Source organism: Benincasa hispida, chromosome 10, assembly GCF_027475165.1.
Source record: "Benincasa hispida cultivar pf3 chromosome 10, pf3_genome.v1.1, whole genome shotgun sequence".
NCBI lineage: Eukaryota > Viridiplantae > Streptophyta > Magnoliopsida > Cucurbitales > Cucurbitaceae > Benincasa > Benincasa hispida.
Window position 1 is genome coordinate 29,135,975 of NC_143487.1, and position 14,173 is coordinate 29,150,147.

General features: G+C 34.6%; 1 protein-coding gene and 1 pseudogene across 14 annotated transcripts; both read right to left on the minus strand.

The window, feature by feature from the left end:
* Positions 1–1,214: 1,214 nt before the first annotated feature.
* Positions 1,215–5,788, minus strand: LOC120069049 (monosaccharide-sensing protein 2-like). 14 transcript variants are annotated; one of them, XM_039020723.2, is made up of 7 exons: positions 5,522–5,788; positions 4,772–4,843; positions 4,419–4,547; positions 3,707–4,273; positions 2,188–3,113; positions 1,920–2,107; positions 1,215–1,751 (listed from the first exon to the last, which is right to left on the minus strand). In XM_039020723.2, exons 3-7 carry the CDS (start codon positions 4,495–4,497, stop codon positions 1,307–1,309), a joined length of 2,205 nt encoding a protein of 734 aa, XP_038876651.1. In that variant the 5' UTR covers positions 4,498–4,547; positions 4,772–4,843; positions 5,522–5,788; the 3' UTR covers positions 1,215–1,306. The 14 variants fall into 14 exon arrangements, with proteins under 14 accessions (XP_038876651.1, XP_038876650.1, XP_038876658.1 ...); XM_039020722.2 differs by having other exon boundaries at positions 5,360–5,754; XM_039020730.2 differs by having other exon boundaries at positions 4,725–4,843; positions 5,522–5,657.
* Positions 4,806–8,293, minus strand: LOC150033253 (secreted RxLR effector protein 161 pseudogene; annotated as a pseudogene).
* Positions 8,294–14,173: the final 5,880 nt, after the last annotated feature.

Consider the following 14,173-nt stretch of genomic DNA (forward strand, 5'->3'; position numbering starts at 1 on the left):
GGTCTTTCCAACCTTAATTACAAATTAGGACGCACGATTAGTTTGAATTAATTGATTTTCAAGCTTGTAGAGATTAGTTAATTTGCATCGATGAAAGAGTAATATAACATTCAACGGAAGACTTCAGAATCAATAAGCACTTAAATTTTGAGTTTTAAACATGCTATTCATATGACATTCATAAGAGGGTTAACCTTTGAAGACCTCTTCCACGAATTCAGCAGAATTTCACCAAGATTGAGCTTGAATCTTCAAAAAGACCACCACCAAGATCTTCTCCACTATACTCAAGAAGGAATGGGTAGTAGAAACACTCAAACCAAGTTGAAGTGTGGATGAATTAGTGAGGGTTGAGTAGGATTTTCAGATCTTTTTCACCTTTAAACTCATAATCCTCTTCTTTCTGCATGGGGCTTCTATATATAGATAGAAATCATGCAAACCAATAGGACTGCATATATGACACCATCTACTTGGTGATTATTGCATAAATCAATTAGAATTTGATGAGATTCCATTAAATTCTAGTTAGTGGTTTTTTCCTAATTTAAATAAAACTAATTTTAATTTTAATTAAAAGAATATTATTTTAATATCTCAATATTAAATTAATAAAACACCAATTTCACCAATATGATTCAAAATATTTAAATCATAATTTAAATATTGACTGATTCTTCAATTTTGTTTAATTTCAACTAAATTAAACGTTTTTAATTGTATCAAATTTATAACCCTAATTCCAAAATTCATCCAATTAATACTCAATTTTTAATTCCAATTTATGAGCTAGTAAAGAACCTAATGGACATACAGATCATGAATTCCAACGATTTATAATTAATCGGCTAAACTCTTTAAACCAAATTACTAATAAAGAACCTAATGGACATACAGAACATGAATTCCAACGATTTATAATTAATCGGTTAAACTCTTTAAACCAAATTAATTACTATTCGTGAACTAACAAGGCACTAATTTGAATAATTTGAATATAGCTATCAAAATTTATGCATCAATCATTTCTCAACTCAATGCGTATATATCGTTTTTACCACTAACCAAAATGGAGTCTTCATTTATCTCTTAGTTTTCTCTTTAAAAAATCACTCCAACATCAATAAAATTTGAAACTCATCTTATTTCATAAAGCAAAGTGACTAAGGGAAAAGAAACAGAGACACGGAGTAGGATAAAAAGAACTAATACCCTTTACAGTAACCGAGCTTGCATTCAAAGATCATTAATATCAAATCCAACCACCGATATCAAACAGTCAAAATTTTGAATTGTATGATGAATTTCAAACATTTTTGGCAGCTAAAACCTGCTTGGCACCAACAGAGAAGAATTCAGTGATGACTTCAAGTGGCATTCCCTTAGTTTCAGGAACTTTTAGAAAGACAAACACCCATGATATGATGCAAATAACTGCATACATCCCGAAAACACCGCCAAGCCCAATAGAGTTGAGCAGCACAGGCAGCGTATACGTGACGATGATATCACCAATCCAAAATGTTAATGCACAAATCGCAATGCAAAGGCCACGGACTCGGGTCGGGAAGATTTCTGCACATAATATGTTCGGGATTGGCCCAAACCCCATCACGAAGAAACAGAAGTAAACAACTACACTGACTGTTGAGATTGATGCATTCACTATGCTGCCCATGTGAACTAGGCTACCGATAACTAGGATGATGAGGGATGCTATCAAGGCAGGGATAGTCCACAGTAATAAAGTCCTGCATGATGAGGGCAAATATATGGTGTGTGAAATGTAGAAACTGGATGAATAATGTAACAAACTCAACTTCTATTTCTCGGTCAACAATATTGTTGTTTAAGAATGGTATGAGGCATGTGGCATTTCGCTTGTTAGGCAATGGCATTGATAAAAGAAAGTGTTTTACCTACGACCCGAGATGTCCATTAGTCTCATGGCCACTGCAATTGAAGGGAGCATCAATAATGTGGTTAGGCCGCTGATCAGCAAAGATGCAGAAGAAGAGCCAATCCCCAAGTTTGAAAGAAGAACTCCAACACCTGCTTTCTCAAGAATTTGGGGAGTGTAATACAGAACTCCATTTATGCCAGAGAACTACAAATAAAATAAGTTTGAGAAAAGACTAGATAAATGAAGCAGAAGAAGCTCGAGGTCAAAAGAGCAGACAACTTTACCTGCTGAAGTATTTGAATTCCTACTCCAACGAGCAGCGCATGTTTGACTCCAGGTTCAAAAAGGTCCGCCCAACTCGGCCCTTTTGTTACTGTTTCAGTAGGATGGACCATAGCTGGTCCAACCGGATGCTGATGCATAAGCTCCTTCGAGTAAAGAGCTGGCTGACTGACCAATGCAGCAGCCTGAATATAGCCTCCATCCGTCAGGGCATCGCCACAAGGAAGAGACACTATAGATCCTTGCTGAGGTCCAGAAATGCCCTCTTGGTGCAAATAAACTCTTTTGAACCCCCCTTCTTTGTTTCCACCAGGGCCTTCTCTCTCAGACCATTTCCAAGCAAGTTGCCAACCCCCACCAATCCCCATGCTTCCAACAGGTTCTCCAGCAAGACTGCCCTGTCTCATGCTTGAAAGACTTCCATGAGCAGGTGCAATCATGTCTTTTTCCATGCTTGTAGTCTGTCGTGACATCAGAGGACTCCGTAAGTTATCATCAGAATCATTACCCGCAGCATCTGACTGATAGTCCTCACCCTCTCTAGCAAGGCTCTCTTCATCCCACTCTTCATTTCTATGTTGGTTACCTCCAACGCTGAACATGCTGCCAAAATGTGGAAAGAGTGTACTGCGCATGCTTCCTGTATCAGGAAGCTTCTCATGTACACTGCCGAAGAGAGTGACGAGAGGATCGACAAGCCCACTCTGATTTATAATGCTTCCATGCCGAGATACTAGGCCAAGAGAACTCTGTCCTGTAACCGGCCTAGCAACCCAGGAGAGTCCTTGTTCAGGTCCATATAATTTGATTTCATCTTTGTCAGTTAATAGATCTTGGTCAGCAAGGTCGTCTGCTGGACCAATAATGTATTCCTCCAGAGAGGTCTCACCCCCAACTCCAAGACCCTCAACAAGTAAAGCCAGCTCACCTGTTCATCAAAGATTTGATAAGTAACATCCGATGAAACTAGTTCGCTTGAATCAGCCATTGTCATAAAAGCCAGCAACAAGTATAAGACACTAACTGACCCCAGAGTTTCTTTCCTAGAACAATTAGGGTATAAAACCATCCATTTAGCCAGAAAGTGAAGCAACTACAACGAACTGAAAAAACCATTAAGGACTATATTTAAACACAATGACTAGAGCTACATTCAACAACTAATTTAATGCAGGGATTCGATGTCTGAAGTACTTGCAGTGTACACTATTAGAAATCTACTTTTAATGCTTTAGTTGCACAATGGTACTTAGGATACCATGCCTGTGCAACTGCATCAAAATAAGTCACAAGCCCAGCTATGACTACTTAAGTCATAAATCCACAGTTTAATCAAAAAGGTTTCAAACTTTTTCTTGTATGAGCTACCATTCAAAAAGGTTTTAAAATTTTTCTAGTTTTAAATACTTAAAGATGATTCTGCCTGAACCATTAATAAGCAGAGTCTTAAAACTTCCAACAGCAAGTATGAAAGAACACCACCAACGGTAGAATAGTAAATTAGCATCCACAAGAACTAACCAGATACATCCTCTCTGCCTCGGAGCCTCTGCAGCACTCGTTTGGCCTCAAGCATCCGGCCTTTACTGACAAGCCACCGAGGTGATTCAGGCAAGAAAATTATTGTCAATGCTAAATATATAAGAGAAGGAATAAAGAGAACCCCAAGCATCAATCTCCAGCTTGGTGATTCCATCAAAGACATCCCAAAAACCATGCAGTATGAGAAGAACATTCCAGCAGAACCAGTGAACTGAGGAAGTGTGTTTAATGATCCTCTAATTTCAGGGGGAGCGGTCTCAGATATGTAAACCGGAACCAACGTAACAGCCAAACCTATTCCAAAACCATCCAAGAGCCTGCCTAAGAGAAGGATATATACATTGGGAGACCACAGCATTATAATGCCACCGATGAAGTAAAGAACAGATGATAGAATTAGCAGCAACCGACGGCCGAGCCAATCCGATATAGCCCCCGAGCATGTTGTGATTACAGTAGCTCCAATAAGGGACGTGGCCACGATCAGCCCTTCTACAGTGGGGCTACTTTCCAGACTGAATTCTTTCTTTATGTACAGGACAGCCCCTGCAGCAACCACGGAATCATATTTTAAGATTGAAGAGCTTAGCAAGTAAAATCGAAGAACACCATGAAAGCTGCTAATAAGGACACAACTTCGATGATTTTACCTTGGAACAAGGAAAAATTTACAGAGAAAGAATGAATCTACCTGCTATAGTTGCATTATCCCATCCTTGCAAAAAATTTCCAACAGCAGCAGCAACAGCCACCAAAACAGAACCACTCATTTTGCTTCCCCAAATCGTCAAGAAAATCTCAAAACCAACGACCAAGAAACCTAAAAGAGTACAGACCCAGATCAGTAATCAAACAATCAAACAAAAATCAAGCTCCTCTGAAAGAATCAATATCCCCATTCACCAGACTCAGAATCTAACTCAAGATTGATATAGAAATAGTCTGATAACAAAAGAATATCAACCATAAAAGGAAAAAGGAAGGGTTAAATGTAAACCTAGTTGTTCAAATCCAGCATAAGAGAGAAAACAAAGCAGAAATGACCTATTGAGAAAAAGCAGTGAAGCTGATGAGAATTTCAGGGACCATCAGCAGCAGAGACAGCCATGAAACGCTCTGTTTTCACATGACAGCAAAAACCTAGTTAATACCCAAGAGACAAGATCAACAAATTGAAAAAGCAAGTTAAAAAAAAGAAAGAAAAAGGACATCAATGTTATTAGCTGGAAGAAAGGCGAAAGAGACCGATCCAAAAGCAAAAGAACATATGTAATACTTAAAAGTTAATATGATATTTTATTCACTCCTTGTTTTCTTGTTCGACACCTGCCCTGCGACTCACTCTTTTCACTGCACGTCAGCTCTTTCTGATCTACCCGCAGCGTTTTCTTCATTTTCAGTCATCTACAAGCTTCCATTTGTCAAATTTTCAGTGAAATTTCACTTCACCCCTCCCAATGATGCATGTTTTTCTCGATAAATCAAAAGCCAAGAAGAAGAAGAAGAAAGACGAATTTTCCCTTGGACGAGTTTTGCGAGCGAAGTTTGTTGCAGGAATCGCGGAAAGAAGTGCGGCGGGTTGAGGGGTTAAATCAAATTTAGGGTTTTACAGAAATGGAAAAGAGAAATCACCTAATTAGCTGATCAGTCCAAATTATCGCCATAGACAAATTCCTTCAAGCCAAACTCATCGGTGGGTCACTCAGTGTTGTTAACAAATAAGATTGATGCAAATTTGCATCATCGAGTGAAGGAGATAGTGACTTTTCTTTGGTGTTTAAAAGACAAGCTTACCATAAAAAGACCGTCATTGAGTGTGGAGCACAGCGAAGCTTTTAATCATTAGCCATGGCGGGATTTATGACAGTGTGGTTGTGATTTTTAAGAACTGAATCGTGATGCCCATGAACAAATCTTTTTCTTTTAGTGGGTTAGAGAGGCAAACCCATGATCAAATTCAAGAAAAATTAACCACACATTTTACCCATTTTCTTTTTTAAAGTAAGGTTGCTGCTAAACAAAGGTATGAGACATTGTTCAATTCTTCAACTTTGAGAGTATATGTTCAATTCTCTCCCTCTGTATATTATTAAGAAAATATTACAAAATCAACCATTTTTTAAATCAATTCTAGTCAAGGGCGTGATGGGAGCTACAACTTGGAATTCAGTAGACTATAATAGCATACACTTAATACTTAAAATGGTTTACTCTCCCTTCCTACAATATTTCTAATGACTTCATCCATCGATGGCGACATCCAACACTCAACTTCGACAACGACCATCTCCGACGATTAGCTCCGACGAGTATGGAACATTCTTATCTAAATAATTATATGAATTTTTAGTCTAGTCTCACTTATTATGCCCATATTCAACAACATTGATACATCCCAAAATGACCAAAGGATTAACATAACCTAAGATCCAATACATTTTAAAAATTGGTGGAACAAATTTTTATATTTATATTTACAAAATATGATATTTAAGGTATCAATACTTGTATAATACAATACAATACAAAAAAAAAAAAAAAAAAAAAAAAAAAAAAAAAAAAATAACTCGAAATCCATAAAGTACTTCATGTTATACATTAATTCTAAACTCAAACTACAATAATCTACACCCAAACATGGATTTTCTAAACCCAAACTAAAATAGTATACGCACAAAACACAAACTATTCAACCCGACAAACTATTATAACCCTACACACCTATAATAATCACAAACTACTATAACCAACTCTGTGCATAAACACCCTTAATTATCACATCATCTCTCAATTAAACAGTTGAATCATAACGAATTTCAAATGAATTTCTTTGTTTGTTACCTCAAGAAAAAGAATGACTTGAAGTTTAAAATGATTTCCGATCATATTTACATAAAAATATTTCCAAACTAAATTAAGTAGATTTCACATGATTTGATATGATTTTAAGATAAACTCTTATCTAATCTTAGCATATTCTAATTTTCAACTAATAAATCATAATCAAAAGTTTATTTTAGTAAGGTTTTGAAATTTATTTTCTTGTTGGGTTACACAAAAATTTAATTACATTCACTTCAAATCTTTCTCGTTTCAAACGAAGTAAAAATTTTAAGACAAGTTCTTATACTTTCTTGAATAAAACGGAAGGATGACCCTCATTCGGTAATGATTTGGTTTTTAGTTTTATGTTTTGAAAATGTATACTTCTTTTTCTCGTAAATTTCATATTATAGTGCTAAAATTTTAAAGAAAACACTTAAATTCTTAGTCAAATTCTAAAAACAAAAAATGAATGCGTAAAAATGTTTTTTTTTTTTTAGTTTTCAAAATTTGACTTGATTTTGTAAAACAAAACAAAGAAATTTATAAATGGTTTGTGTTTGTATGTTTAATTTTTTTTTAAAAAAAATAAATAATAATTATCAATCTGTTTTTCCAATTTGAGAGCTATAATATAAATTTTAAGATTTCAAGATTCTGCAACACATTCTATCCCGTGGAGTTATTTCCTGAGTGTTTTTTCTCAATATGAGAAAATAACAATATTCATTGCAAGATTGAAGCAAGGTATTATTAACTCAAGTTATTGAGGCAGAAAGATTAGATTAAACTTTTCATCACAAAATGATCAAAATACAATAGTATTTAAAGCTCTAAAAGTAACAAAGTGCTCCTAGCCATGCTCCTCAATTAAATAGCATGAATAACAACTAATTCCTACAAAGTAGGAATAAACTAACTATTTCCTAGAAAGTAGAAACAGACTTTAACATAATTATCATAAGGAAAAAAAACAAACAAACAAATATGGAGTTGTTTCAGTCTTGAAGCAATTTTTTTTGACACTCCTTATTTTAGAGAATGCAAACACCAAGTCTTGAGCACAGAAACTCGAACTTGTAAATAGGTAATGGCAATGATGTCTACAACTTGATTTTCTGTTTTGTAGTAGATAAGAATCACATTTCCATTTTTTTATGCTTCCCTAAAGAAAAATAACTTGATGTTAAAGTGTTTAATCTTCCTATGAAACACGGGATTATGAGAAATAACAATGGTAACTTGATTGTCAACAAGAATCTCTATGCTTTTCTTTTGCTCCAAGTCAAGATCAAATAAAATTTTCCTTAGCCATAAAGCTTGGTTGACAGTAGCTGTTGCAGCAATAAACTCTGCTTTAGTAGTGGATTGGGCAATGATTTCATGTTCCTTTGAGCTCCATGAGAAAACACTAGAGTCAAGAGTAAAACAGTAGCCTGAAGTGATCCTCGTATCATCAATGGAACCTCCCCAATCACAGTCAGAAAAACCAACCAGCTTGAACTCCTTGTTCCTTGTGAACTTAATACCAAAATCAATTGTGCCTTTTACATATCGTATCATTCTTTTGACAACCTTAAGATATAATTCACTTGCATTAAATCGAGATAAAATACTTACAACATTCAAAATATATGGCCTTGTTGCTATGAGATACATCAAGCAACCAATCAAACTTCTGAAATATCCTTCATCAACTTTGTCATCACCATCTTCTTTGTACAATTTCTCTTTTTGATTCATTGGAGTTCTTGTTGTCTTGCACTCATTCATTTAAAACTTCTTCAGTATTTCCTTTGCATACTTTTTTTTGGCGTATGAAAATTTCATCTTGCCTTTGCTTAATCTCAATGCCAAGAAAGTAGAATATCAACCCTATATCTGTCATTTTAAACATCTTCATCATCTCTTGTTTGATATTTATGATCTGTATTGTTTCCTATAAAAAAATATAGAGAAAAGTTCTCAAAATCATAAAAAAAAAAAAAAGGGTCTCCCTCCTAAAATCTGGAAAAATCAATGTTTTATTGGTTGAAGGTTCGAGCGTTGCAACACTAGGCCGACACTGTCTCAACGCTCACTAGCGCAAAGGCATGCGCCCGAATTTTTATTTTTCCATCAATTTTCGGAGGGTTGCAACGCTAAAGATAGCGTAGTGATGCTGCCCTGTTTTGCAGCTACTATTTTCCAACGTCAGGAATGCGTTGGACTTAGTTTTGGTGGAGCAATATGATGCTATGATTGTTGCATGAGGCACACAAAACTTGATTCAATTGAGGGGCAGAATGGTAATTTTCCATGGTCTCTAATAGCTCTAAAAAAAGCTATTATTCCTAGCTTAATTCGGGCTCGTTATTAGATTTTATGTGTTTATTTTCCTATTTCGTAGGTATCGAGCAACGAAGAGGTAGAATTGGTGATTTAGAGCTGATCGAGGTCAATTTGAAGCAATTTGGAGTTGATTTGAGCATCCAGACTTCAAAGAATCAAAATGAAAAAAATGCCCCTATCGAAGTGTCACAACGCTCAAGATTGGCCTAAGTCTGACGCTTGTGCAACGCTTGGAGGCAATAGCTTGGAGTGCAGGGGAGCATTGCAACGCTGCCCCGAGCGTCACAGTGCTCCGATTATTCAACAATGCCACCGTTGCAACACTACCTAACGCTCCAACCTAACATTGTGCAACAGAACACTCAGTGGTGCAACGCTATTTCCAAGCGTTGTGATGCTACGTAAATTGACGGACATGGAGCGAAGCGCGCATGCAAATAAGCGTTGGACGCAGCGTTAGACTTCTGCCTTGGCGCTCTCCTTCAATTGCATCAGCCTTGCAGCGTTATTCCATGCGTTGTGACGCTGCCCTAAATTTTTCTATAAACAATCATCTTCGTTTTAGGACGAAATTATGCTGAAAATTGTATTATTCTTCAATGGAGGCCGAGGAGAGGCCTTGACTTCTTCCTTTTCCTTTATGTTTTCAGGATCATTAGGTTAGTTTTTATTTTATTTTCGGATTATGGACGTGTATTGAAACCTATATTGTTGGTTTGTTTATGAATCGATGAGGTAATTCTTTCGTCTAGCTCTTGGATCAATCGTTCTTGTATTTTGATGAGTTTTTTGTTCAATTTTGTTCTTTAGGTTAGAATTGTGTTTTTCTTTGAATCTCACATGATTCAAATTTCCTTTCGTGTGTTGGATTGACGCCCCTATCACAATCGCATATCTTAGCTAGTTAAATTAAGACTCGCATGTATCCTTGTAATCATCCATGCTTTGAATTTACCCTTATAGCATTGATTAGATGAGCATGCTTAGGTGTATAACTTAACCTTGAATCTTTTCATCGCACGTTTAATCCAGATTTAAAGAATAGATTGATTATTTGAACATGTCTTTCCTAACACTTAATCAACATAGTTGAATCCTTGTTCTTAATGCATGTGTTTTTAGTTCTTTATGGCCGCTAAGGACCCAATTGCATCTAGGAGCATGTAGGTTAGTTGGGGCACGGTCTTTCCAGCCTTAATTATGAATTAGGACACTCGATTGGTTCAGATTAATTGATTTTCGGCCTTTGTAGAGATTAGTTAATTATCGATTGGGTAGTTATGCATGCATAATTCGAATACATGATATTTTGACAGAAAACAATGATTTAATTTACATTGAATGGCTACTTGATTCGAGAACTAGATGAATCCATTACCATTTCGTATATCCCTTGCAATTTATCTTTCTTGCATGTTTTCAATATCAAAACCAAAACCCCAAACCCCATTTTTACTATTTTTTCACGGTCAAATCTAACCCAAAATAAATTAATTCTTCATTTCTCTATGGGTTGACCCCGTAGTTACCACTGTTACTACGTTTCAGTGGTAATAAGAGTAGTTTGGTATTATAAATTTTATTTTGTTTTGGTTTGGAGTCAAATTAACGACATCGATCCCGATCTAAACAATTCTTTCTTTTTAATTGATTCTTTTGTTTAATTTGACTCCATTTAGCTCCAAATTTCTTGTAATGACTCCAAAATACTTCTGGGATTATTTTATTTACAAGATTAACATTTTAAGCAAACAAATAATATAAAATCGAGGGATTTAACATTAAGAACATAGTTCTTTTCAAGACCTATCAAAATACCCCCAATTTAGCTCTTGGTGTCCTGAACAAGTTAAAAGTAAAAATAGGCATTCAGTCAAAATGTGACTCACTTAATTGTTTATTCATTTGTTTTTTCATTCAAATTGGTTTTATGCTAGTTTGACATACAAAAATAATTCATTCTTAACTCTTTTCTGATACAATACAAGCATTTAGAAATTTAAAGTTTACTAACAATCAATGGAGACTTATTTTTTAAAAGAAAGTTCTTTTTCTACCAAAATCATGAAAGAATTGCAAGGTATTAGTTTATTTAAAAGTCAAAGGCTAGCGGAAAGGTTCTATCTAACTCTCAATTCTTTTTTGTCCTACACTGGGTCAGTTATCGGTCTAAGATATACCTAAACTTGCAAAAAAGAGAGGCAATTCTAAGACAATGGTGCCTTTACAAACTCATGCACACAAAATTTAATTGATATTTCTTTTACCTAGAGGGATAGCTTTCACACTTACGCCTTAAGGAACCTATCACTCTTTTCTCGCGGGCCCTAACTAGATACGATGGAGGTAGTTTTTTTCACCTTTATCCATGCACACACACGTTAGTGAAAGTTATGTTACTTTGCAAGCTTGCTTTATTTATTTATTTATTTATTTATTTTTATATGCTAGCAACTTTTTTTAGTAGACCTTATTTTATCCTCCTTGTCTAGACTTGCTTCTAAAACAAGTTTGTTGCTCTAAAGATCAAAAGTTGTCCTATCGGGATGACGAAGAAAATTGAGTAGAAATTACATTTCTAAAAGTTTAAGTTTCTAAATAAATGTAAAAGCAAAGCATTCAAATTTTTAATTAAAAGGAAAATAATTTTTCTTTTGAAAAAAGGTTTCAAAATTTTGTTAGAAAATTTTAAAATATCTAAAACTTTGCTTGCATCTTTGCTAAAAAAAGCGAATCATCAAAATTTCATTGATAAGATAGAAATGATTTGTGAAAATCAAATGGCGCATAAAATAAAATGAATGTGATTCTTTTATTTTGTGTTTAATTGTATTCATTCAATCATGCATTTATTCATTCAAAGCAAAATAGTTTTTTGGAGCATAAAAAAGAAATCATGATTCACAATCTCAAAGTCATCATCATAGAGCCACAAACATATAGTCAAGATATCAAAATATCAAAATCACAAAATTTAAATCTAATCCGAGCTCAGATGCTCAAGGGTTTCAGGCATGCATTTATATATCATTATAGAGCAAGAATTTTAGTAGAGCTCATTTTTCTATAGAAAAAATATCAAAAACATGCAAGCAGCGTTTCCCACCCCCAACTTAAAAAATTGAACATTGTCCTCAATGTTTAAACTATGCATATATGTTCAAGAATAAAAAGTAAGGGATGTAGAGAGAAACTTTCCTGGTTTTTGTGGTTGATCATTCTTTTGATTGTGAGAATTTGTTGTTTTTGTTTTTGTTTGAGCTTTCCTTTTTCTTGAGTTTACCTACAAAGAAAAATCAATTATTATTTCATTATTTTATTTATTAACAGAGTTTGCTATGAAATACAAGATAACAAAATAAGAGAAAAAGAAAAGAAAAAAATTGAAAGTGAAAAGAAAGAGAAAATTCATCTTGTTTTGCAAATTTTTAGTGTCGCTTGCTCGATGTTGGTGAAGAGGGGGATCACATGTACAAGGGATTAGTCAAGCGCAAGTCTGATTGAACTTTGTTTACATGCCCTTCGTTGTAGACTTTAAGCCTATGCCCGTTCACCTTGAAAATCATTCCGGTTTCAGGACTTTTAGTTTCAACTGCATCATAAGAGAAAACATTAGTAATTTCAGAAGGACCTAACCACTTGAACTTAAGTTTTCCAGGCATTAATTGTAATGCAAAATTGTAAAGCAATACTTTTTGTCCTATTTTAATGTCCTTTCTTATCAAATCTTTATCATGAACAAATTTGGTTTTCTCTTTATAGATCTTGGAGTTTTCATAAGCATTACGTCTTAGTTCTTCCAATTGTTGTAATTTTAGAAATCTTTCCTCTCCAGCTTGGGTTAATTTCAAATTACCTTGTTTTACAGCCTAATATGCCTTATGTTCAACCTCTATGGGAAGATGACACACTTTTCCATATAAAATTATGTACGGGGTTGTTCCAATAGGTGTTTTAAAAGAGATTCTATAAGCCTAAAGTACATCATTAAGTTAGGAGCTCCAATCTTTTCTTTTTAGGTTAACCGTCTTTCCAAGAAGGCTTTTCACTTCTCAATTGAAAATTTTCGCTTGACCATTTGTTTGAGGATAATACGGAGTTGCAACTCGATAATGTACTCCATATTTCCTCAATAATGCTTCTATGATTCTATTATAAAAGTGTTCCTTGGTCACTTATAATGGCTCTAGGAATTCCAAATCTACAAAAAATGTTATTTTTTAGGAATTTTGAAACAACAAAAGAATCATTAGTCCTAGTGTGGATTGCTTCAACCCACTTGGAAACATAATCTACTACATGTAAAATGTACAGATAACCAAACAAATAAGGAATGGGCCCATGAAATCTAAGCCCCAAACATCAAATATCTCATATACAAGAATGGAGTTAAATGGCATTTAATTTCATTTTGACAAAGATCCAGATTTTTTACACTTATCACAAGACTTGCAAAATGCGTAAGAGTCGACAAACAAAGAATTCCAAAATATTCATGAGTCTAAAATTTTTCTAGCAATTCTTTTAGGATTAAAATGACCTCTACATACGTGCTCATGACAAAAGGACAAATCAAATTCAAACTCTTTGTTAGAGACACATCTCTTAATTATTTGATATGAGCAAAATTTTCATAGATAAGGAAGATCCCATACAAAGTATTTAGAGTCATTTTTTAGTTTAGACTTTCTAGATGAAGACATGTTAAAGGAAAACTTACTAGTTACAAGGTAATTCACCATGTCGGCATACCACGATAGGAAAGTAGATTACCTTGAAAAGATGTTCATCAAGAAAGTCTTCTCTGATTGGAATTAACTCTTCTTCTTACACAATTCGACTTAGGTGGTTGGCTACTGAATTCTCCGATCCTTTTCTGTCTTTGATGGTCAAGTTGAACTCTTGCAAAAGAAGGATCCACCTTATAAATTTGGGTTTGGATTCTTTCTTTGTCATAAGGTACCTAAGAACGGCATGGTCAGTGTAAATAATGATTGAAAAACCAAGAATATAAGATTTAAATTTATCTAAAGCAAAAATAATTGAAAGAAAATCCTTTTCGATGGTGGAGTAATTGATCTGAGTTGAGTTGAGAGTCTTCGATGCAAAACAAATAACATGGCACTTCTTATCTACTCTTTGTCCCAATGTTGACCCAATTGCTAGATTGCTAGCATCGCACAAGATCTCGAATGGCAAGTTCCATTAAGGTGGTTGGAGAATTGGAGTTGAAGTCAACTTCTCTTTAAGTTTAACAAAGACTTCCTTGCATTCATCGTTGAAATCAAATGT

What these genes read in the sequence shown, in the direction of transcription:
- LOC120069049 (XM_039020723.2), bottom strand. Translation starts at nt 4,497, where the DNA reads ATGAGTGGTTCTGTTTTGGTGGCTGTTGCTGCTGCTGTTGGAAATTTT. An exon ending in AGGCAGAGAGGATGTATCTG is followed by an intron (nt 3,114 to 3,706) that starts GTTAGTTCTTGT and finishes TTTGATGAACAG; the next exon opens with GTGAGCTGGCTTTACTTGTT. An exon ending in ATGGACATCTCGGGTCGTAG is followed by an intron (nt 1,752 to 1,919) that starts GTAAAACACTTT and finishes CTCATCATGCAG; the next exon opens with GACTTTATTACTGTGGACTA.